At 47.5% G+C, this 24,838-nt stretch overlaps 2 protein-coding genes across 2 annotated transcripts in view; one reads left to right on the top strand and one right to left on the bottom strand.

Annotated features, from left to right (window-relative positions):
• The window catches only part of DDX31 (DEAD-box helicase 31), a gene marked incomplete at its 3' end in the record, with an annotated part of 32,892 nt that extends 18,256 nt beyond the window's left edge, over nt 1-14,636 (bottom strand). Inside the window, exons 1-14 of the mRNA XM_081967095.1 lie at nt 14,293-14,636; nt 12,905-13,149; nt 12,611-12,686; nt 12,390-12,433; nt 11,211-11,281; nt 10,530-10,594; nt 9,825-9,869; nt 9,184-9,225; nt 8,163-8,227; nt 6,935-7,054; nt 5,855-5,961; nt 4,902-5,146; nt 4,225-4,401; nt 2,231-2,290 (exon numbers count right to left, since the gene is read on the bottom strand). Coding sequence (XP_081823221.1) covers nt 2,231-2,290; nt 4,225-4,401; nt 4,902-5,146; nt 5,855-5,961; nt 6,935-7,054; nt 8,163-8,227; nt 9,184-9,225; nt 9,825-9,869; nt 10,530-10,594; nt 11,211-11,281; nt 12,390-12,433; nt 12,611-12,686; nt 12,905-13,149; nt 14,293-14,409 — 1,479 coding nt within the window. The 5' untranslated portion in view covers nt 14,410-14,636. The remainder of the gene's footprint in view (nt 1-2,230; nt 2,291-4,224; nt 4,402-4,901; nt 5,147-5,854; nt 5,962-6,934; nt 7,055-8,162; nt 8,228-9,183; nt 9,226-9,824; nt 9,870-10,529; nt 10,595-11,210; nt 11,282-12,389; nt 12,434-12,610; nt 12,687-12,904; nt 13,150-14,292) is intronic.
• A 297-nt stretch (nt 14,637-14,933) lies between these two features.
• Nucleotides 14,934-21,846, top strand: GTF3C4 (general transcription factor IIIC subunit 4). The gene is made up of 5 exons (XM_081967240.1): nt 14,934-15,351; nt 16,316-18,112; nt 18,808-18,938; nt 19,781-19,869; nt 20,968-21,846. The coding sequence occupies exons 1-5, from the start codon at nt 14,983-14,985 to the stop codon at nt 21,030-21,032; spliced, it is 2,451 nt and encodes an 816-aa protein (XP_081823366.1). The 5' UTR covers nt 14,934-14,982; the 3' UTR covers nt 21,033-21,846.
• Nucleotides 21,847-24,838: the final 2,992 nt, after the last annotated feature.

Genomic DNA, 24,838 nt, shown 5'->3' with positions numbered 1-24,838 from the left:
GCATTTCGGCAAGCGACAACCACACCCCTTCTTCTCCCCCCACCCCCCAACCCCAGGCACATCGCAGAGTTTGACGGGTAGTCCTCGATGTGCAATGATTTCGCTTAGCGGCCGGCCGACGTTCCGGCACTGAAAAACGTGACCTAAGGCCATTTTCCACACTGACGACCAATGCTCACATTCAGACGCTCACCTACTTGGCTTTCATGCCTAAGACCGGACTAGAACTCCCAGTCTCCTGGTGAGTGGCCCAAAGTCACCTAGTTGGCTTTCATGCCTAAGACCGGACTAGAACTCCCAGTCCAACCTTCACAGCCATCCATTGCAACTGGGAAAACCATCGCCTAGAAGCTGCTAAACAAGTACACTAATTTGATATACGAAATGGATAAACTAATTAAAACATGGAAGCCACCGCTGCAGGGGATGCATCTACTAAGGGTTGGATTGCAACTCCCATTGACCTGTGGGTAGGGAGAGATGGGAAATGTAGTCCAAGACACTTCACAGGCTCCCAATGCGGGACAATGGTCACCGTGGCCTTCTAGGAGAACGGAAGACAGCAGCAATCTGATTGGGCGACTCCATGCCGAGACAGTCTGCTGATTGGTTAAAGAGGAGGTATAAAGACCTCCTATTCCAGCCTCGCCTGGGAAGGAGACCTCCTGATTGGCTGAGCCCTAATATAAAGGCGCTCTTGGATGATCTCACGGCCGTTAAGAGTGTTTTTTGGGGCAAGCTGGCAGGACATCCTAGGCACTTTAAAAACGGAAGAAGCTCCGCAAATTAGATCCAGGTGGCCATGCACCTAAATCTTGGGTGCAAAAATAAGACATTGGCAAGGGCTGTGTCTTCTAAACCAGCCCGGGCATGGCAGCTTTTGACAACTGGCTGCCGACGTGAAGCTCCGAGGCCCAGATGGAAGGGCCTTCGTTCCGGTGCCAGCATCTCAGTCGGACTCTGATGATTCATTTCTCTGCCCCAAAAGAGCACCTTAGCAAAACGGGAGGAGGAGAGGAGAACGAGTGCAGCGGAGGGGTCCGAACTACCGCTCCCATTCCCCCCCCCCCCGTGTCTCTTCCCCCTGCCTGCCAAGAGTCATTAAGGCCCGAGCGTGGAAAGCCGTCAGCGGGGAGGACGCCCCCGCCAGTTCGGGCGACAGATTGGAGCTGCGTCATCGGCGGAAAGGGAAGGGCGGCAGCCCCCCCCCACCCGCCCCAAGCTGTCAGGAAGGGAGGGAAACGGCCGCCTGTGGCCGCCAGAAAACTGGCAAGACGCGTTAGCATGATGGAGTCAACGGGCAGAGGGAAGGAACAGACGCGCCTTCAAAGGGGACGCCCAGCTCTGAAGGGCAACAGGAGCAGCAGCTCCTTAGAAAGGGCGAAGCTAAACTTGGCAGAAGGTAGGGCAGGCAGGCAGAGAGAGGGGTAGGTAGGTAGGTAAATAGAGAGGTAAGTACATAGACAGAGGTAGGTAAGTAGTTAGAAAAATAGTCAAGAGAGGTAGGTAGGTAGATAGAAGTAGGTAGACATATAGAGAAGTAGGCAGGAGGTAGGTGAGGAGGGGGTCGGGCAGGCAGGAAGACGGACAGACAGACAGAGAGGAAGGTAGGTAGGTAGACAGAGAAATAGACAAACACATAGATAGATAGATAGGTGGATGGATAGAGAAGACATTGATGGATGGATGATAAAAATAGATGATAGATAGATAGATAGATAGATAGATAGATAGATAGATAGATAGATAGATAGGAGAGAGATTATATATACAGACAGACAGACAGACAGACAGACAGACAGACAGATAGATGATAGATAGATAGATAGGAGAGAGATTATATATATAGATAGATTGATAGATAGATAGATAGATAGATAGATAGATAGATAGATAGATGATAAATAGATGATAGATAGATAGATGATAGATAGATAGATGATAGATAGATGATAGATAGATAGATAGATAGATAGATAGATAGATAGATAGATAGATAGATAGATAGATGATGGATGGATGGATAATAGACAGACAGACAGACACACACACACACACAGAGTTAAAATACATTGCTCGGTTTTGCTTGGGATTCCTCAATCTTAACCCAGGTTAATCGTGATCCTGCTCCCTCCTCCTTAAGTTTGAAGATGTCATCGTCTGAATTAATTTGCTATCTTCCCCTGGCCAAGCTGGGCACTGAATACATGATTATTTTTTGCCAACTCACCGTGCAGAGCAAGACTCCAGTCTTAGATTGCAGAAAAGCCTGGAACACGGACGATCTATCCTGCAAGAAAAGGAGAAAACCCAAAATGTTTCGCTGGATTGGGCAAGCAAAACTAATTCCTTAAGAAGATTTTTTTTAAAAAAAGACGATTGCCAAGGTGCCCGACCGTTTTAATCTTCAGCGGATTTTCTAACAGCTAACAAACAGAAGATTTTGTGCAAGGATGCAAGCACTTTTTAAAACTGCTGGTTTTAAATGAATTTAATTAAAAATTTCAGGAGCAAAGGTCTACTTTTGGCTTATGTTGCAGTAAAGGAAGCATACGTAGGAAATGAACAAACAAATGAATTCAACCTGTGAATTATATTTTTTAGGGGGTCTGGCAGAGCCGACGTCCTCTGGATATTATTTCTTGGAAGATTATGAAAAAACAGAAAGAATTCATTTTGGAAAAGCAGCCACCTTTTGAAGTACCATATTTTTTGGAGTATAAGACGCACCTAGCTTTTGGGGAGGAAAACAAGAAAAAAAAATCTGCCTCTGCCTCCCAGCAATTTGCCTCCTTGCAGCAAACAGCCAACAGCCCATTTCAGTTTCAGCTTCAGCAGAGTCTGATTATCACAAGCAGCTGATTGTCGATGGATCAGCCTCCCTACGATCAACTGTTTCGGGCTGCAGGGATTGCCATAGCCTATTGCCGCCTCTGGGTGCACCCTTTTCGGCCTCCGCATCCCGTTTTCGGCCCCCACATAGCTTGTTTTCGGCCTCCAACTGCTCACTTTGTAGCGGGATCGGAATGGACAGAAAACAAGGTACACGGAGGCCAAAAATGGGATACGGAGGCCAAAAACGGGACACGCGGAGGAGGCAATAGGCAATGAATCGGCCTGAAACAGCTGATCGTCTGGAGGCCAATCCAACCAACAATCAGCTGCTTGTTGAAGCTGTGCTGAAGCTGAAAAAGGCTGTTTGCTGCAAGGAGGCAAATTGCTGGGAGGCAGAGGCCAAAGGGTGGGGGCTGGTGGGTAGACAGGGCTCCATTCGGTGTATAAGACGCAGCCTCTTTTAAAAGGGGGGGGGGGGTAAGGTGCGTCTTATACTCTGAAAAATATGGTAATAAGTGAGGATTTCAAAAAGAGAGAGAGAAAGAAAAGGAGAGCTGGTCAAGATTGAAGGTCGTCTTAACTATAGGTCGTCCTTGACTTAAAAGCGCAATTGAGCCCAAAATTTTGGTTGCTAAGCAAGACAGCTGCCAAGTGAGTTTTGACCCCATTTTACGGCTTTTCTTGCTGTGGTTATTAAGTGAATCACCGCACTTGTTAAGTCAGCAACACGGTTGTTAAATGAATCTGGGTTTCCCATTGACTTTGCTTAGGCCGCAACCATCATAAATATGAGTCAGCCGCCAATCATTCTAATTCTGATCATGTGACCACAGGGGGATGGTGCAACAGTGGTTTGAAAAACGTTCATGAATAACTTTTCTCAGGGCTGTTGTAACTACTTTTAGATTTTTGGAAGCTTCCAAAGGAGGAAAAAAATCCCCAATGCACCCATTTCAATGATGCTCTATACAAACTGAAGGACGCGGTAGCTCAGTGGCTAAGATGCTGAGCTTGTCCATCAGAAAGGTCGGCAGTTCGAATCCCTAGCGCCGCATAATGGAGTGAGCTCCCGTGACTTGTCCCAGCTTCTGCCAACCTAGCAGTTGGAAAGCAGGTAAAAAACTCAAGTAGAAAAATAGGGACCAATTTTGGTGGGAAGGGAACAGCGTTCCCCGCGCGTTCGGCATTGCGTCATGCCAGCCACATGACCACGGAGACATCTTCGAACAGGGCTGGATCTCCGGCTTTGAAACGGAGATCCAGAGTCAGGAACGACTAGTACGCAGGTACGAGGGGAACCTTTACCTTGTGGAATTGTGGAAAAGATTTCTCACTAGATGTTAAAAAAAAAAAAGGGGGGGGGAGTTTATAGGAAAGAGCTGAACTTACCTCTTGTTTCATGTCGCCGTGCAAACGTTCAAACGTCAAAGGAGAAAGAGGGGCCGGCGCTAACCCTGATCCGTCTCCCCCAGACTCCTCGCACAACACTCTTTGGAAGAGGACGTAATGAAACTCCACTTGCTCGCGACTCGAGAAGAAAACAATCATCTTGTGGCGTTTTTCCAACTGGAGAGGGAACAAAATCCGTGGGCAACATGGAGGGTTAATGTAGGCGAAAGGGGGGGGAGGGAGAACTTGGAGGAGGGCGGAGTCAAAAGAGGCGCCGCCCTAGAATCTGTACATAGACGCAAACAAATGAAGTCCAATCTGCCTTAAATTCTGCTGACCCTTATCTAACTCTTAGCAGGTGCTAACCCTTAGTTGAGGACATTCCTACGCAAAGACAGTTTAATTGGACCTTCCCGAGCGCATCAATGTGGCCTGAACGTTTTGGAGTTAAAACATGTTAGGAAACACATGGGAAAATCCCACTGGGGAAAATTCCACTTAGGGTTAGGGTTAGCCCTCCATGAATCCGCAGAGCAAAACGGACATCGCCATTGGATTCGGAGCCCTTCGGTATGGTTAGGAGGGGGCACCCCTCTCGAGCCGGCCTTATGTACATTTCCTGGCAAAATACACGGGAAAATCCCATTCGCGAAAATACGGTACTTCAAATCTCTTACCTTGAATTTTCCAAAAACGAAAGCCGCCAACGTCACTAGTTTTAGCTTGCTTGGGACCATTACCACGTTCTGACGGAGTTTTTCTGGCACAGCAAAACTGCCCTGCTGTTCCTCCTTGGCAGGAAGAATGCCAATATCTTCCCGGAGGCAGTCTTTTTCCTGAGATGTATTTGAACCCGGGGCCTCTGACACCACCGTAATGCAGGCGGGGTCTTGCAAGCTGATATGGGCTAACCGTGAGACTCCTGTGGCCAATCGGCAGGGGAAGAAGAAGAAGAAGAAATATGTAACAAACAGGCAAATTGATAGCTTTGATCGAAAGGGGCGGAGGGGGGGGGAGACAATTACTTTGAAGCAAGAAGCAAAGTCTTGGTCCCGGCAAAACCTCTTTTATTGACACGACTGTGAATTCCTTTCATTCACAAGTCAGCAAGACTTTAGCAAAGAGTCTTTCAGAGGAATGTTTATCCACACGCACCTTATCTCGCTTGGAGAGCTTCCAGATAACTAGTTTCCAAATACAGGGCAAGGCAACGCTTGGCACAGAACTTGAAATGATCGAAGGAACGAATGGTTTCCTGCAAAAGCCCACTCCCCATTTGCTCTTTTGTTTCCTATGGGAGGGACCAATCACCTCCAAGGTGTGGCTTTACTCTTAAGTCGACCCTGCTTTCTTAGTTGTTCTTGTCTTCTGGCAGCTCTGCGCATGCGCACACTGGGAACAGGCTCCAGCTGTTCCTCTGCCTCACTGCTGTCTAGCTCCCTCTCTGCCTCCGATTCAGAGCCCTCGTCTGAGCTTCCCTCAGCCCCCAGGACTGGCCCATGTTCCTCCCCAACTCTCCTCGCTGTCTGACTCTGCTGACAGCTCTACGGGCAACAACAAGCAGGGGGTTGGACTAGAAGACCTCCAATGTCCCTCCCATCTCTGGTTATTCTGCTAGGATTGCACTCACCTTCAGAAAGTGTGGCTGACAAAAGAACGTTTTGCCGTTTCGGGCTGGCTGCGTTGACAGCATTCAATATGGCAGCCACAGCCTTTTCAAAGCCCAGGTCCAATATTCTGGGAGAAACAAAGGAGAGAAATGGGAAATCAGTCAAGAGAAGCACCTTAAACCAACCCCAACAAGTAAAGATTAGTAGGTGGGAATTTAGAATGAGGCCATTTAATTGCATTAATAACATGAATAATGTGTTTTGTGAAATTAGAATAGTAAGGATAAGGAATTATGGGGAGATATATGCCCGGAATTGATCACTATTGTTAATACTTGTGGTGTTATTAGCAACCCTACACAATGGGGACATTGAAACTATGGTGGAATAATGAGTAATTTTTTAAAAAATATTAAATGATATTATTTAGCAAGGGATGATAAATATAGGGCAAAAAGAAATGTTATTTATGTTTAAATGAACTATTGGAAAAACGATAAAAGGATTATGGGGAGAGACCAATATTGTTGAAGTTGGAAGATCTGAAGTACACAAACTTATTGGTATTACTATTATTTATGTGGTTTAAAAAAGTATTTAACTCAGTCAATGTACTGTCCATAAAATATGTGTGTTTATATTGGGAAAAATAAAAACAAAAAATTTATTTTAAAAAAAGAGAGAAACACCTTACACCCACTGTGTTTATGGAATACAATGAACAACTTTGGAAGGGAAAAAAAGATTTTTAGAGACTTCATTTGCCCGTGCTTTCATTCACTTAATTTTCCTTTCAATTAAAACAAATAATGAAAATCATGAAATGAAAAACTCTCAATGTTTAGTACTCTAAAGCTTACTAAATTTGCTTTCTCTCTCATTTCCTTTTATTACTATAGACAGACGGACGGAGAGGTATAACATGTGTATACCCACTTGCAAGCAGATAGAAAGTTCAGGTCGTCCTTGACTTATAACCATTCGTTTAGTGACTGTTCACAGTTGCAACGGCGGTGAAAAATGTGACTGGCCTCGCACTTTATGGTTGCAGAGAGGAAGTCCCACCTCTCTCCCTTGAGCAGATCTTTCTATCTTCCTACCTGTCAGCTTCATCCAGAATCAGCCATCGGATGCAACGGAAGTGAATGCACTGGGTAGATTTGATGTGATCCACCAGCCGCCCTGGAGTTGCCACAAGGATATTTATTCCTTTGCGTAATCTGAAGGAAGGAAGGAGAATGGGAGGGAGGAAGAAGATTAAAAGGGAAGGAAAGAGCAAAAGAAGATAAAAGGGGAAGGAGACAGGAATGAAAGGAAGGAAAGAAAGGAGGGAAGAAAGAGGTAGAAGGAAGGAAGGAGATGGGAATGAGAAGCAGGGAAGGAAGGAAGGAGGGAGGGAGGAAGAAGATTAAAAGGGAAGGAAAGTACAAAAGAAGATAAAAGGGGAAGGAGGGAGGGAGGAGACAGGAATGAGAAGAAGGAAAAAAGGGAGGAAAGAAAGGCAGAAGGAAGGAAGGAAGGAGATGGGAATGAGAAGCAGGGAAGGAAGGAAGGAAGGAGGGAGGGAGGAAGAAGATTAAAAAGGAAGGAAAGTAGAAAAGAAGATAAAAGGGGAAGGAGGGAGGGAGGAGACAGGAATGAGAAGGAAAGAAGAAGGGAGGGAGGAAAGGGAGGCAGAAGGAAGGAGATGGGAATGAGAAGCAGGGAAGCAAGGAAGGAAGGAAGGAAGGAAGGAAGGAAGGAAGGAAGGAGGAAGAAGATTAAAAGGGAAGGAAAGTACAAAAGAAGATAAAAGGAGAAGGGAGGGAGGGAGGAGAGTGGCATGGGAAGGATGCATAGATGAATGAATGGAGGGAAGGCAACAGGAATGAGAAGGGAGGGAGGGAGGGAGGGAAGGAAGGAGAAAGGAAGATTAAAAGGGAAGGAAAGGAGAAAAGAAGATAAAAGGGGAGGGAGGAGACAGGAGTGAGAAGGAATGAAGGGAAGAAGGGCAGGACGGAGAGAGAGGTGGAAGGAAGGAGATGGGAATGCAAAGCAGGGAAGGAGGGAGGAAGGGAAGAAGATTAAAAGGGAAGGAAAGTACAAAAGAAGATAAAAGGAGAAGGGAGGGAGGGAGGATTGGAATGGGATGGATGGATGGATGCATTGAGGGAAGGCAACAGGAATGAGAAGGGAGGAAGGAAAGAAAGAAGAAAAGAAAAAGGAAAGAAAGGGAAAGGGAAGGAGAGAGGGAGGAAGAAAAGGAGAGAGAAGAGAGAAAGGAGGTTTTATTTTCCCAAAAAACCAGGGAAGGCCCCTTACGCTTGAGATGCTTCCCCCAGCCCTTACCTGGCTTTTTCCGATTTCTTCTTTTCACCCCCCATCAAGACTCCAGGCACAATCCAGGTAAAGGGCTAAAAAGTACAGGAAATAGAGAGAGTGAGACTTTAGAATTGGGGGGGGGGGGGAGAGAGAGGAATTACCGTATTTTCAGACTATAAGACGCACCAGAGTATAAGATGCACCAAGATTTTGAAGAGATAAATTTTTTTAAAAAAGCTTTTGCACTCTGCACGCCTCATTTTTTGTTTGAGAGACCAGCAAAGTGCTCCTGGGGGCTGGGGAATGGGCAAAAAGCAAGCCATTTTTCGCTAAAACCGGCCCATTTTTTGCACCAAAAGGGGGGGGGGGGCAGGCATAGCCTTTGGGAGGCTTGTAGAGTGCCCCTGGGGGCTGGGACGGGGCATAAAATGGCCCATTTCCACTTGTTTTTGCCCTCCCCAGCCCCCAGGAGCACTTTGCAGGCCTCTCAAACCCTCTGCATGTCCATTTTTGCGAAGGTGGCAAGGTTTTAAGAGGGAAAAAAAATGCTGTATTCAGTTTATAAGACGCACCCAGATTTCCACAGTCTTTTTTTTTTTGGGGGGGGGGGGGGAGAAGGTGCGTATTATGCTCTGAAAAATACGATAAGCCTGTTTAGTAACCGTTGTTGTTATTGTTGTTTTGTTTTCTCTGGCAGAAACATCTGGCCAGGGGCCGCATCCAAGAGGGCCACTATTTTGTGATGCTTCCTCCACATTCCAACCGGGCTTAAAATGGTGTCTCATAATGCACTTTTAAGACCTTGGTCTTAAACGTTTCCTTCCAACGAGGATGAAAACCAAGGAAATGATCAACCTTTACCTAAAAGGGGGGGGGGGATTTGTTTTTAAAGATACAAATTCTTTCCTCGAGCTCAAGACCCATCTTTTGTTGATTCAGGGGCGGGAGGGGGGGAGATCTCTTACATAAAACCCTTTTGATTTCGACCGAGACAATAAAAATGACATGAATTCCGTCTTCTTCCATCTCTTTTCCAATCCATGCTTACCTTTAAGAGCTTCTGGAGGGTTTTAAAACTCTGTAGAACGAGCTAGAAAGAAGAAGAAACAAGAAGTATTTTAATCACACCCTTCGCACCATTTATTACCCAACTTTTAAGGATTTGTCCCCTAAAAATCAGCTTTTGCCACAACCCTAGCTATTCGTTTTTTAAAAAAACAATCCTGGACATAAATTGTTTCAACTCCTACCCTCAAAACGGTTTCCCTAAACAATTAATTCCCTCAACACTGTCAAACTATGTACTAAGGCTGCATTACTATTAGTTTTCTCATCGTTCCTATCACTCATCTCCTCCCACTTATGACTGCAGGACTGTAACTGTGTTGCTTGTATCCTTACGATTTATATTGTTTCCTAGTATTCCATTCCTAATTTCTATTCTATTCCATTCCATTCCACCCTAGTCTATTGATTCCACTCCATTCCTAATTTCTATTCTATTTTCTTTCTCCATTCCATTCCATATTTTCTATTCTATTCTATGCTCTAGTCTATTCAACTGCAGGCCTATCAATCAGGTTGACTTTAAGTAGCGATTCTACTCTGAAATATTCAAAGGCGCTGCTGGACGTGAAATGAGCAAATCAAAATCAAAATAAATTTAGGAAGCTGGGCAAATAAACTCACCTCTCTGGTTGGAACCAGGATAAGGGCGTAGGGTCCATCACTGCGCTAAAGAAAGCAACAGGGAGACAGGGTGGCAAATATTTAGGCGCCAACAGAAGAGAATATTTGTAGCTCAAGGTTGAACTGTGGGGTCCTTGGTGCTCTCGGAGCTTGGTGGTTTTCTTGCGGACATTTCATGACCAGACTAGGTAACGTCATCAGTGTCAGTGAGTGTGGTTTGCTCCGTTTATTATACACAGTCGCTCAAAGCTTGGATGTTTTTCTTGCAGACGTTTCATGACCCAATTAGGTAACATCCTCAGTGTTAGGGAGTGTGGCTTGTTCCCTGTTTATATACAGTAGCTCCGTGCTGGATTGTTTTCAGGCAGATGTTTCATTGCCCAAAAAGATTGGATCATCAAAGTTACTACAGTGCTAACTAGCCCTGATATTACCTAGTTGAATAAGGTCTGCAAGGAAGCTACCAACTTTAGAGAGCACTAAGGACCCTACAATCCTCCTCCTCCTCCCTGTAGATCCCGCTCCCTTCCAGCATGATGATGTTACCTAGTGGGGTAATGAAATATCTGCAGGAAAACAACAGAGTACCAAGGACACTACAGAATATGTAGATTCAAAAACAGGAAATATAAATAAATACACACACACACACACACACACCTTAGTCTCTTTAGTAGTTTTCCTGCAATGGAAGTCTGTGCTTACCTTGATTTTGGGCTCCAGTTTTTGCAAGGATTGTACGAGGGGGATGCTATATGCAAGTGTCTTTCCTTGAAGAGAGTAACGAGAAAGAGAGGGAGGGAGGGAGGGAGGAAGGAGATGGGAATGAGAATCGGGGGAGGGAGAAAGGGAAGAAAGGAAGGAAGGGGGGGAGGGAGAGGGAGGGGGAAGGGAGGGAAAGAAGGAGATGGGAATGAGAGTCGGGGGGGGAGGAAGGAAGGAAGGAAGGAAGGAAGGAAGGAAGGAAGGAAGGAAGGAAGGAGATGGGAATAAGAATCCGGGGAGGGAGGGAGGGAGGAAGGGAGGGATGGAGGGAGGAAGGATGGAAGGAAGGAGATGGGAATGAGAATCAGGGGAGGGAGGGAAGAGGAAATGAGATTTGAGGGAGGGAGGGAAGGAAGGAAAGTTGGTTGGTTAGGAAAAAAAATTCTGACAAAAAATAATTTCTGACAAAAGTAATCCGTCAGCAGAATTTTGGAGATCTTTAATGCCTCCATTTCATCTCTTAAGAAACCCCCCAAGCCCCCCAAACAGGCTCAGTCCCACATAGGGGCGGAGACCCTCTTAAGCACAGGAGGGCCTCTCAAACCCCCAGGATGCACCGTCTCCATCCTACTCAGCCCTGCGTTGTGAGCTGCTCTCTAACGAGAGCAGTTCAATCCTCACCTGAGCCGGTCTGTGATCTGATCCGAGCGTCCCTCCCTTGCAGCAACGTGGGAATGGTCTCCTTCTGAACGCTGGGTGGGTTGAAGAGACAAAACGAGACCATCCAAATAAAGTGAAAAATTGCAAAGCAAGAAGGGAAACGAGGCAACTCTTTCACACCAATAAGCCCTTGGAGCCTGTGTCATTTCCACTCTGTGGGTTTTTCAACGTTACTCATTGCTGGCGATGCTTTTTATCTGGATTGATTTTTTGAGTTTTTCTGTAGATGGTCAAACACAGACACGCGGTAGGCAATTTGGTAACTGAAATGGCTTTGATTGATTCTGTTATGTCTTTCTGTGTAGATACGATTTATTTGATCCTTGGGTGAGCGCTTATATACAAAACCATGCAAGCATAAAATAAGATTTATTTGAGAATATATATTGTATATACTGTATACAGTATAAATAAAATAGACTGTTGAAAGGGACCTTGGAGGACTTCTAGTCCAACCCCCTGCTTAGGCATATATATATTTGTGTTGTATTTGTGCTGATAAATAAATATAGGGAGACTAGTATAGATCTATTTCAAGCTATTTAACTCTCATCAGCTAGCCATACCCTTCCTGGGATTTGAACCCAGGGTATGGCTAGCTGATGAGAGCTAAATAGCCATACCCTTACTGGGATTTGAACCCAGGGTATGGCTAGCTGATGAGAGCTAAATAGCTTGAAATAGATCTATACTACTCTCCCTTTATTTATTTATCAGCACAAATACAACACAAACATAGCAAAGGCAACATTAAAAATAAAAATATGGTTTTCTGCCTGGATGGTCTTCTTTAGTGAGCCGAAGGACAGAAAGGGGGAGTAGTGAGCTCCCTCCCATATTTGGGCATACCAGGGGTTGTAACACAAATACATATACATATATATACATAGTGTGTGTGTGTTTGTATATACAGTTGTGCGCGCGCACACACACACACACACACACGGGGTGGGGAGGAGGGAAAGAGACTGACTTTTTTTCATTCTGGTGTGTGCAGTTTCAGGGTTGACAGTATGTATATACACCCACCTAAAATGGCTTTAACTGAGACTGGTATCTGTATGTATGTATACAGGTATTTGTTTCTTAGAATATATTTCTTGCATGCATATGCCCCAAACAAACATACAATCCTTTTACCTGGTCATGCTTGATAGTTTCAAAGAAGAGGTTAGTGTTGAAGTCTGATAACAGAAAAAAATATATATTTAAGGGTTAGTGCGGGAGTTGTATTATGACTATAGTTACATTAGGCAGAGCCCTCGCCGAGCTTTCCTCAGCCCCCAGGGCTGACCCATGTTCCCCCCAAACCTCCTCCCTGCCGGCCCACAAACACACCTGCCCAAAATGAAAGAACTTACCAAGTGAGGATGAAGATCCAGTCGATCAAAGGAATCTGAGGTGAAAATCTCCTCTTGAACTTGTTTCACAGCCGTTCTAGGTAAAGGAGGAAATCAAGCAAGGCACCCATCAAAAATTGGGCGTAAAAACAAAATTGTTTCAGTCAACAATTAACCCAGAACTTCAAATCGTGACACCACCATACAGTTTCAGAAGCAAAATCCAAAATGACAGTTACGGAAACACAGCAGCCGATAAATAATAGAGTTTGCAATTCATCTTTTTATACGATTTAGTGAAGAGAAGTTACGAACCTCTGTATGTCAGGGATTTCTGGATTGTTTTTAAAGAGGCTGGAAGTCTTCACAAAGGGTCTCTTGTTGAAGTCATCTTCTTTGGTTTCAGACGGAAGCTTTTCTGGAGATGATCCTGGTGGCCCTGTTCCTTTGTTGTGACGTTTGTTTTTTTTCCATGGCTTTTTGGTCTGGGGCACCGGAGAAGCACGCTGCTTTTTTACGGGAGTGGCTTCTTGTACACCTTCTAATGTTCTTTTCATGGCCTGAGAGAAGAAAAGAAAAAGATGAAGGGAATACATCCAGAGAAAGATGGGTTTATACACTAACTAGCAACTGGGGAAATCATGGGTCTGGAGGTTAAATCAACTGAGGAATGGTTGAGGTATTTGTCTGAAACGGTATAGGGTTTCCTGCCTAGGCAGGGGGTTGGACTAGAAGACCTCCAAGGTCCCTTCCAACTCTACTATTGTATTGTATTGTATTGCATTGTATTGTATTGTATTGTATGTCTACCCTATCGAAAAGAACAATTGGGGGTAGCGGGGATAGGATAGCTGTGTTCCAGTACTTGAGAGGCTGTCACAGGAAAAAAAAGTGGCAATGGTTTTCCCAGTTGCGATGTACATCTGTGAAAGTTGGACCACAAGGAAGGCTGAGCGCTAAAAAATCAGAATAGAGCTGGAAGGGACCTTGGAGGTCTTCTAGTCCAGCCCCCTGCTCAAGCAGGAGACCTCATACCATTTCAGACAAGGGACCTGTCCAGATAATACAATAATACAATAGCAGAGTTGGAAGGGACCTTGGAGGTCTTCTAGTCCAACCCCCTGCCTAGGCAAGAAACCCTATACCGTTTCAGACAGATGGCTATCCAACATCTTCTTAAAGACTTCCAGTGTTGGGGCATTCACAACTTCTGGAGGCAACTTCTGTTCCACTGATTCATTGTTCTCACTGTCAGGAAATTTCTCCTCAGTTCTAAGTAGCTTCTCTCCTTGATTAGTTTCCACCCATTGCTTCTTGTTCTACCCTCAGGTGCTTTGGAGAATAGTTGGACTCCCTCCTCTGAGGCAACCCCTGAGATATTGGAACACTGCTATCATGTCCCCCCTAGTCCTTCTTTCTCTTAAACTAAACATACCTAGTTCCTGCAACTGTTCTTCAGATGTCCAGTTGCAATGCATCCCTTCTCTATAAAACCGTTTTCAGAATCGGAATAGAGCTGGAAGGGACCTTGGAGGTCATCTAGCCCAGCCCCCTGCTCAAGCAGGAGACCCTGTACCATTCCAGGCAAGTGACTGTCCAGTGTCTTCTTAAAAATCTCCAGGAATGGAGCCCCCATGACTTCTGAAGGCTCTTCCTTCGCCCGCCCACATACCCCCCCCCCATGCCAGTTCCAATGAGCCTACCTTTTTCCCTCGGCCCCATTGTGGGTTGAGGGGTCTCTGTCCTGCAGGGGGGCGGCGGTGGGGCCTGGGCAGAGGCAACGTGCTGACGTTAATAAGCAATCCTTCGTCTGAAGCCATGCTAGCTAGGCGAGTCTAGCTCCGGGTAGACTATTCCTGCGTGAGGAGGTTCGATTTCCAAGTTTGCCGAGAGGCTTCCAACGGGAGAGCGGCCGCAGCAAAGCCAGGAATGGACGCAAAGCCAGGAATGAATGCAACTGAAAAATATGATTTTAAATAATAATAACGTTAATAATCTCTGATTTGCAAACTTGCAGTCAGTCCATGCCTGCAATCACGTGGGAATATTTCCCTGGGAAAGGACCCCCCCCGTATAGGTGGCTAGTGAATTGCCTTACTACAATAAACTCAAACCAACCTACTTTGAATGAGGTGGAAAGGGGAAGGAAGGAGTCCCATCCTTCCCCCCCAAATCCCCCCCTCTGGTGCTCCCTTTTATTCTCTCCCAGCAATATCAGGGGCGTTTTCTGCAACAGGAGTCTGATGGGGTTTGAAAATTAGAGGTGCACTCTTGCTTTTCACGCAGGCAGTGAGATAGACACACTTAGGGAACTTTTTTTCCCGCCTCTCCCGCGGAGGTCCTTTCTCGAGGGGGTCGCGCGCGGCGCATGCGCGCTGCTAGCCGGCGGCAAGATGGCGGCGGCCGCTGCGGAAGAGCAGAGCCCGGGGGACGGGACGGCCGCATCCCCATCGCCGTCCGACGGGGCCGAAGAGCCGGGGAAAGAGGGCGAGGCGGCGTCGGAGGACAGGGCAGGCCCCAGCAGGAGCCGGCATGCCGGGTTCCGGGTGACGGCGATGCGGCGCGAACCGGCGGTGCGGCTGCAGCACGGCGTGAGCGGATCGGAGCCCCTGGCCTGGTCCGAGGACCACCGGCTGTCGGTCAGCACCGCCCGCAGCGTGGCCGTCCTGGAGCAGCTGAGCGACATCCGGGGCGGCGGCGGCGGCGACCTCGTCATCCATCGCACGGCGGTGCCGGCCCCCAACGCCACCTGTCAGCTGAAGGTTGGGATCCCCCCCGGGGAACTCCCCGCCACTGGGTGGAGGGAAGGCCTTGGTGGGCTTCTCCTTTTCTTCTTCCTTTCTTTCCTTCTCCTTTCCTCCTCTTCCTTCTCCTCTCCTCCTTCTCTTCTTCCTTCCTTTCCTTCTCTTCCTCCTCCTTCACCTTCCTTTTCTTCTTTCCTTCTCCTTTCTTCCTTTTTCTTTCCTCCTCTTCCTTCTCCTCTCCTTCGCTTTTTCTTCTCTTCTCTTCTTCCTTCCTTTCCTTCTCTTCTCCTTCTCTTCTTCCTTCTCTTCCTCCTCCTTTTCTACTTCCTTTCTTTTCTTGATTGGGTTATTGATTCCTTCTTGATTGCTGGCCTAGTGTTAATCTTGGTGTTTATCTCTGTCCATCTGAGTGTTGGCTCCTGGTGAGGAAGTGGTTTGGTCTTTTTGTTTCCTTTTGGTGTTTTTGGCTGTAACTTTTGAGTGGTGCGTTGATGTGCCGGTGGATGGCTGATTTGTCTGATTGCCAGGCTTCGAGGAATTCTCTTTGTCGGTTTGGGTTTGATTTAGAATAGGGGTGTCCAACCTTTCGGACCTCAGGGACCACTAAATTCATAATTAAATCCTGTGGATCACGAATATGAATTTTTTAAAAAGATAGTATTTAGTGCAATATAAAAAGAGTGAATATTTTTTCTGCGGACCACCAAAGTTTTTTTATGCACCACCAGTGGTCCACGGACCACCAGTTGGTGACCCCTGATCTAGGATGCCTACGGTTTCTGAGTTCCAACTGTGGTTGAGCTTGTCCGCCACGTCTTATAAATAAATTAGTACTTAGATGTTGTTGTCTTTTTAGTGTTTCAGACTCCTCGCTTCATCATGTACTGCAATCAATGCTTAGCAAGTCACATGCTGGGTGGGGGTGGGGGGAAGCTTTTATCGTTGTGAATGCATTGTAAAACCTGTCCTCCCTCTCTGACAGGTCGGTACCAAAAGGGAAGCCGCTGAATGCAAACACAAGTTTGCGAATTCCCACGATCCGGTCGTCAGCCAGACGTTCACCTTAGACAGAGTCTTCAACCCCGAAGGGAAGTCGCTGTCCTCAATGCGAGGCTTCAGATACTGCAGCTGGTCTCCGCTGGGTTGCGACGCCAACGGCCGGTGCCTCTTAGCCGCCTTGACCATGGACAATAGGCTGACCATCCACGCTAACCTGAACAGGCTCCAGTGGGTGCAGTTAGTCGACTTGACCGAACTCTACGGAGAGTGCCTGTACGAAAACAGCTACAAACTTTGCAAGACGCAGGAGCCCCCCACGCAAGGAGACGTGGGCGACTTCGCTGAATTCCAGAGGAGGCATAGCATGCAGACTCCGGTCCGCATGGAGTGGTCCGGCATTTGCACCGTCCAACAGGTGAAGCACAACAACGAGTGCCGGGACGTCAGCAGCGTCCTTTTGGCTGTCATCTTTGAAAACGGGAACATCGCCGTGTGGCAGTGCCAGCTTCCGTTCCTCGGCAAGGAATCCATCTCGTCTTGTAACACCATCGAGTCGGGCATCTCTTCCCCCAGCGTCTTGGCCTGGTGGGAATACGAGCATAGCAACAGGAAGATGAGCGGGCTGATCGTGGGCAGCGCTTTCGGCCCGGTGAAGATCCTCCCGGTCAACCTCAAAGCCGTCAAAGGCTACTTCACCTTGAGACAGCCGGTGGTCTTGTGGCAGGAGGTGGACCACTTGCCCGTGCAAAATATCAAAAACATCCCTCTGTATCACCCCTACCAGAAATGTAGCTGCAGCTTAGTGGTGGCGGCGAGGGGCTGCTACCTCTTTTGGTGCCTCCTCTTGATATCCAAAGCGGGCTTGAACGTCCACAACTCCCACGTGACCGGGCTCCACTCTTTGCCCATCGTCTCCATGACTGCCGACAAGCAGAACGGCACCGTCTACACCTGCTCCGTGGACGGGAAGGTCAGGCAGCTGATTCCCATCTTCACCAACATCGCCCTCCGGTTCGAGCACCAGCTGATCAAGCTGTCAGACGTGCTGGGCTCCATCCGCAGCCACGGCATCGCCGTCAGCCCCTGCGGCGCCTACCTGGCCGTCATCACCACCAAGGGCATGGCCAACGGGCTCCACCCCACCGCCAAAACCTACCAGGTGCAGTTCGTCACCCTGAAGACGTGCGAGGAAGCCGCCGCCCAGTTGCTGGAATCATCCGTCCAGAACCTTTACCGGCAGGTCGACCTGACCGATCTGGTGCGTTGGAAGATCATGAAGGAGAAGCAGATCCCACGCTTTCTGCAGGAAGCCCTGGATCAGAAGATCGAGCGTTTGGGCTCCGCGTACTTCTGGCGCTTCAAGCTCTTCCTCCTGCGGATTTTGTTGCAGTCGCTGCAGACCCCGCCTTCGGAGGCCCTGTGGAGGCCCATGCAAGAGGACACCAAGGTCTTCATAGTCGATTCCTCCGAGACAGGCGGCAGCGAGGAGCAGCCTTCAGAGCAGGCCGGGCAGGGCCCACCGAGTGAGGCCCACAAAGACCAGGACTCTCAGCCGGCCCCCTCAACTGGTGGGGCCCAGGAGCAGTCGACGGGAGAGAAAATGCTGGAGATCCAGGCCCAGATGGAAGAGGTCGAAATGCATCTGACCCGAGAACATATGAAGCAGGTGTTGGGCGAGGTCTACCTCCATACGTGGATTACGGAGAACACCAGCATTCCCACTAGGGGCGTCTGCGATTTCTTGACCTCCGATAAAAACCAAGAGGACAGGACAGCGCGGGTGAGGGGCACCTTGAAGATACTTGGGGTGTATAAATATCCTGAGTGGCTCGTGGTTTTCCATACGCTGTAATGGCTTTAAAGTCATAAAATGGGGCAAAACATAACAATTGACAGCTGTCTTGTTTAGCAGTGGAAATTTGGGGCTCGGTTGCAGTCTGTTATTCAAGGATATTATTAGGGACGCAATGGCTCAGTGGCTTAAGACGCTGAGCTTGTCGATCAGAAAGATCGGCAGTTAGGCGGTTCGAATCCCTAGCGCCGCGTAACGGAGTGAGCTCCCGTGACTTGCCCCAGCTTCTGCCAACCTAGCAGTTCGAAAGCACGTTTAAACAATGCCAGTAGAAAAACAGGCACCACCTTTGGTGGGGAGGGAACAGCGTTCCGTGCGCCTTCAGCGTTGAGTCATGCTGGCCACATGACCTTGGAGACGTCTTCGGACAGCGCTGGCTCTTTGGCTTTGAAATGGAGATAAGCACCGCCCCCTAGAGTCAGGAATGAGTAGCACATATGCCCGAGGGGGACCTTTACCTTAATTCAAGGATTACCTGCACCTTTGGGAGTTTCCCCCCCCCCCTTCCCTTCTTATCAGCTTAAATTCCATTTTAAGCAGATTTTGGGTTGGGGTGGGGGAGGAAAGGTATCCCTGCTCTTTATAAACCCATCCTTCTGCTGCTGTCTCTCCTGTTCTCCTAGGTGCTGATTGGGCATATTTTAAAGAAAATGAACAAGCAGACTTTCCCGGAACGCTGCAGTTTCTGTGACGAGATCCTTCCCTTTACAGACCCCAAGCGGGCCGTTTGCTCCAACGGACACATTTGGCTCAGGTACGTTTAATGTTCGCTGGGACGTTTCTTCCACTCCCCACCCCTTCGAACTTAACGATGTCTAAATAAGAGGCTCAGCTAAGCTGGACTTTCTTGGTGGTTAGTGTTATCGTTTCCCCTTGGAAAATGTTTCCCTTCTCGAAGAAACTCCTTCCCCAATTTAATTTCCACGTCGGACAAAACGCTCTCATTAGGTAAGAAAATACTTTTAGCATAGAACCAGGATGGCGAAGCTATGGCACACGAAGCCATGTCGCCCGGCACGCGGGCCTTGCCTGTTTGTCTTCTGGGTTTCTGGCCCACATGTGCACGTGACAATCAGCTGTCCTTCCCACATGATATGAACCCAGGCCTAAAAATATTATTATTTTTTGTCATGGATGTTGCTAAGGGATGTGACAGTTTGTTTATTTATTTGTCAATCATGTACAACGTAACAAGTATAGGTGTGAACATAAACATGAACAAAGGAAGTAAATACAGATCAATGGGGACAATAGGACAGGGATGGAAAGCACGCTGGGGGGCTTATGCAAGCCCCCTTTACGGATTTCTTAGGAATGGGGTGAGATCCACAGTTAGACATTGAAGCTGTGAGGGTTTGAGGCTGTAACAACGGAGTCGGGTAGGCATTTTCACCTGGACATTTAGAACACACATCTCAACCTGGATTAGATTTTGTTTTCCCCATTGCTCAGCTACTGGGGCAAACCCCACTCGTTTTGATTAGTGTCCCAATTCAATGTATTGGCGCAGGTTAGAGAACAGGTGAACAAGTTTAAGCTCGGTTGTGTGAACTGAGCCCATTATCATTACTTTCGCTTATCATTCTTTCGCTTCAGGTGCTATTTAACCTACCGGGCCTGTCAGAGTTTAGTTTACAGGAGATGTTTACTCCAGGATAGCATTGCTCGCCACTCCACTTCAGAAGGTGAGTTTTCTTTTTCATTATTATTGGTTTTTTTAATGCAAACATATACATCAGGGGTGGATTCCTGCCAGTTCTAACCTCTTCTATAGAAGAGGTTCCACAAATCTACAGTGCCTTTTAGAACTGCTTCCACCACCACCACCCCTGTCCGCTCATCATCAAGATGAAGAGCGAGAGGAGGAATTCTGGGAGTTGAAGTCCACAAGTCTTAAAGCTGTCAAGTTTGAACACCCCTGGGGTTTGTTTTCCTAAAAGGTTAGGAGTGCGGGGGTCTTGTAACTTGACAGCTTTAAGACTTGCACTCTTCAATGCCAAGAGTTCCTGAGCCAACATGACTAGAGGAGGAATTCTGGGAATTGAAATCCACAAGTCTTAAAGCTGTCAAGTTTGAACACCCCTGGGGTTTTTTTTTCCTAAAGGGTTAGGGGTACAAGGGTCTTATAACTTGACAGCTTTAAGACTTGCGTGCTTCAAATGCCAGAGTTTCTGAGCCAACATTTTGGTTGCTAAGCAAGAGCGTTGTTAAGTGAGTTTCACCACATTTTGCATAGCGCACCCAGTCACGTGGCCGGCAAGCCACTTCCACAAAGCAGGCCACACCTACAGAAGAGGTTCTAAAAAAATTTGAAACCCACCACTGATATACATATACATCTAAATACAAGAAAGTAAGGAAAGAGAGAGAGAGAGAGAGAGAAAGAGAAAGAAAGAGAGAGAGAGAAAGAAAGAAGAAGGAAGGAAGGAAGGAAGGAAGGAAGAAAGAAAAAGAAAGAAAGAAAGAAAGAAAGAAAGAAAGAAAGAAAGAAAGAAAGAAAGAAAGAAAGAAAGAGGAAAATATTACAGTGCACCTCTATCCCCTGGAGACCCTGTTTTTCCCCTCTTATATTTTTTCTATAACAACTAAAGAATATACAATATACTCCATTTAGCTTTCCAAAGATCGTTATTTTTAACTTTCTGTTTACTGCAGAAGCACACAATCGCTGAAACCTTAAGGACAGTTTGCTCTTAACACCTGGTGCATCTCAAGTATCTTTTTTCCTTTTTTTCCTCTCCCCCTTCCTTTCGTCCTTCAACCACATCTGTTCTTATTTTCAGATCCTGAATGGATCAAGAGATTACTGCAGGGGCCCTGCATTTTCTGTGACTCGCCCGTTTTCTAGGGAATGACTCAAGACGACGAGTTTGCAGCAGTAGTCTCTAGTGGCCAAAGCAATCACCCCCGGGGAGGATCTGCACGAAAGCTCGCTCCGACTTGAAAAATCTGCAAATTTAAACTAGAGAAGCCGGGAAACGCAAAGGTCTTTCCTTAAATCCCATCACCACTGTTGTTTGAGATGCTTCTGGACTCGTCACATTTAAGGTTGCCCTTTGGTGGGCTTTTTTGACCATGAAGTTCTGGAATCAAGGATTGTCTTGTTCCACCAAGAGAGATGCCATGATCGGAGCAATGCTACCAGCGTCCAACCGAGTAGGTTCTTCTTGACGGTCACAGTGCAACATGGACTCTGTTACTTCCCTTCATTTGGGCCTAACGAACGGTGGCACTTACTGAAACTGGAGAGAGTTAAATTATTAGAGATAACGAATGGGTTTTTGGAACTGTTTCACAGGGGAGGAAGACCTTGCATGCCTGTAGTCAGCAAAGAAAGATGAGCAAACCTGCGCGAGGCCTCCTTCGAAAAACTTCCAGGCAGCTAAATACCCTCCCAACCGTTATTTTAAAGAAGCCAATTGCGTGTGATTGTAATATTTTTTAAAGCAGCTGCGTTTCGACTTTCAATTTCCTCGGCTGCGGTCCGTCATTTTTCCACCGTCGCTTCTCAAAATGGTCCTTGGTTAATCGCGGTTTATCGCGCCGTGCATTCGTGAGAATACAAAGACACACGCACACCCATGCTTAGGAAATTCTCACCAGCTCAGGCCTGTTGCGAGCTTTTGATTTGAGCAATTCGGGGGACGGGGGGGGGGTTTCTTTTAATTTTTTTTTAAAAAGGAAGAAAGCATATTTTCGCACGGTTCCTGACACTAGTTGAGGGTTTTGTTTTGTTTTTTTAGGGGTCTGTTGCTTGAAAAGCAAAGGCAGGAAATTAAAATCTGTTGTGAAGAAACACCCAAATCAAAAGCAGTGTTAAAAAAAAAACTCCCTTCAAGATGATACTTGACTATAAGTGTGTGTGTTTGTCTGTTTCTTTCTCTCTCTGTGTGTGTGTGTGTGTGTAATAATTTGAAAATGTGTTTTGTCTACTGTCGCAGCCACTGTGACGTGAAGCCGTTGGTAAATAAAGCAGCACGCAACTTTGCCGGTGTGCGTGCGTTAACGAAACGTCGACTCTCCTGTTGTGCGATCACCACAAAGGGGTGGGATGTCTTGTATGTTTGTTGTGTAGGCGGTGGCCTCAGGTACGGCAATCGCTGAGGAGTTTTGACTCTTTCCAAGCAGGAAAAATGAATAAAACCCTTTTTTCAGTGGTTTTCCTGCTTTATTGCTTGGATTTTCCTTATTAGTTGGGGTGCTTTTCAATGGTAATTTTCATCTCCCGTGGTTTTTCCCTTTCAACTTTACAGGTCGTCCTCAACTTACAACTCTTCATTTAGTGACTGTCTGAAACTCCAAAAAGCACTGGGGGAAAAAATAACCATCGGTCCTCACACTTACGTCCCCACATCCCCACAATCAAAATTCAGGCGCTTGGCAACTGACTCGTATTTATGACGGTTGCGATGTCCCGGGAGGGGGGGGGGGAGTCATGTCATCCCCTTTTGCCACCTTGTGACGAGCAAAGCGAATGGGAAAGCCAGATTCACTCAACAACCATGTTACTCACTTACCGACTGCAGTGATTCGCATAGCCACCAGTGGCGAGAAAGTCCGTAAAACGGAGCAAAACTCGCTCAACCAGTGTCTCGCTTAGGGGCCAGAACTCTGGGGTGTAATTAAGCTACCTGCAGACCCCAGAGAGACCCACTCAAACCCATCCTCCTCCCCAAAACTCACGGGGGGGGGTGTCCGCTAAGATGCTTTGTTCCCCTCCCCAACGCGCCCCCAGGATTGGGACGGTGGGGAGTACCAATTCTCAAAAAATTAGGAAATTCCACTTTGGAAGCGAAGGAAAAAAAGGCAAGAAGGGGGTCGGGGACGGGAATCAAAAACATTCATCACGGTGGCCCCCTCCTGCTCATTCTCCTGATCTCCTTGGCCGGCGCTTACTTAGCTGCAATCAGATGCTAATCAAATCTGTCGCGGGTCCCAAATTGGTTGGGAAAGGTCGTTGTCCAATTATAAAAACCTAATTCCTTTTTCTTGCCCGCTGAACCTTTGCTAACGTGGGTGCGCGCGTCTCTCTCTCTCTCTCTCTCTCAACTGCAAAAGGGGATGCGAAAGGCCTCGTAAGCATTCCCCGGTAATTAAATGAATGTCAATTGTTTTAGCGCTTTCCGAGGGAGAGTCCTACACAAGTATTAGCATGGTCTCCTAACCCAGACGGCCTACCCTTCAGGATGAGCGGCCGCCCTTGGGGGGTCAACCGTTGACCCGAAACTTGGCGGAAAGACGGCGCCGGCTGCATTTCAATGAGGCCGGGAGGTTCAGCTGAGTGGAACTAATATTGTGGGGCGCATATAGATGAAAGGAAGGGGAGGGAGGGAGGGGGGAAGAGCCAGGCTTTACGGCTAAATTAATTAAGCAGATGTACCTGTCTAATTAACGGGCCCGTCGCCATCCCTTGTTCCCTGCCTTGCGCACTGCAAACAGTATTTAAATGTGCGTTTTCCTTATCAATATTTAGTAGCGGGACTCTGATGCAGGTGATATTAGCAAGATGTAGTCCTTTATTTATTATTAATAGCCACCCGTACAATTTATGCCCAGCTGTGTAGCTTAACTAGCAGCGGTCGCGGAAAGCAGAGGCTCGCGTCACCAGCCCGCGGGAAAGAAGAGGAGGGGTTGCAAACCCTTCAGGATTGAGCCCCCAGGGGCGTTTTTGGGGAGGCCGGCGATGGGACTAGGAAGGGGCTTAGTAACTCTTGTTTCCCCCGAAAATAAGACCTCCCCGGATAATAAGCCCAATCGGGCTTTTGAGCGCATGCGCTAAAATAAGACCTCCCCTGAAAATAAGCCCTCTCCAAAAAATATTTAAGCACATGCGCAGACGGTCCTCGTCATTTCCTCTGGTTGCTTGCTGCGCAAACAACATGAGGCGAGGACGGAGGGGGGGAAGGGAGGGGGGAATATGCCTCACGCACCCCACACATCCTTACCTAACAGCCGCTCCCACCACCCTAGCTATCGTGCCCCTTCTGTCCCGCTAATGGCCGCCGCCAAAAGAGTGGGAGACCCAGCGATGCGCCTCGCTGCCAGGAGGTGGCCACGCTCGCCGCCTCCTGCACCCCAAAAATAATAAGGCCTCCCCAAAAATATTGCAACACAGCAGCAGCCAAGAGGTGACCATGCTCGCCGCTTCCTGCCCTTCAAAAATAATAAGACCTCCCCGAAAATAAGGCTAAGTGCTTATTTCGAGGGTCAAAAGAAACACGGTAGCTCACGGGGCCTAAAGGAGGACTAAGGATTCCCGAGTCCATGTGCCAGCCTTGCCAGCACCAGCCAATCAGGTGAGCTAATTCTACTAGATTCCTTTATTCTCGCCCTGCAGCTGAATTTGGCAGGTTTGAAAGGACTGGTCTCCCGCTGCCTCTTTTACAGCCTGAGGCACTGGAGAGATTCCTTTGAGATTCTTCCTCCCCTTGTGATGCAGCTCTGGGCTACGCTTCCTCTTCTCCGGCCGTTCCCTAGGCAGCGTCTCTTCCTTCCCCCGAGGCTCCTCCTCGCATACCCTTACAGGCGGTCTTCGACCTACGACCCAAAATTTGGAGGCCAAGATTTCCGTTGCAAAGAGAGAAGTGAGTCTTCCCCCTAGGGGGATTTTAAGACTCCCCCCCCCCGCATCTTTGTCATACTGATCGCTGCAAG

Source organism: Natrix helvetica, assembly GCF_964273705.1.
Source record: "Natrix helvetica genome assembly, chromosome: 15".
NCBI classification, from domain to species: domain Eukaryota; kingdom Metazoa; phylum Chordata; class Lepidosauria; order Squamata; family Natricidae; genus Natrix; species Natrix helvetica.
Note: the sequence above shows the minus strand (reverse complement) of the source record. Positions and strands in the feature narration are given on the sequence as shown.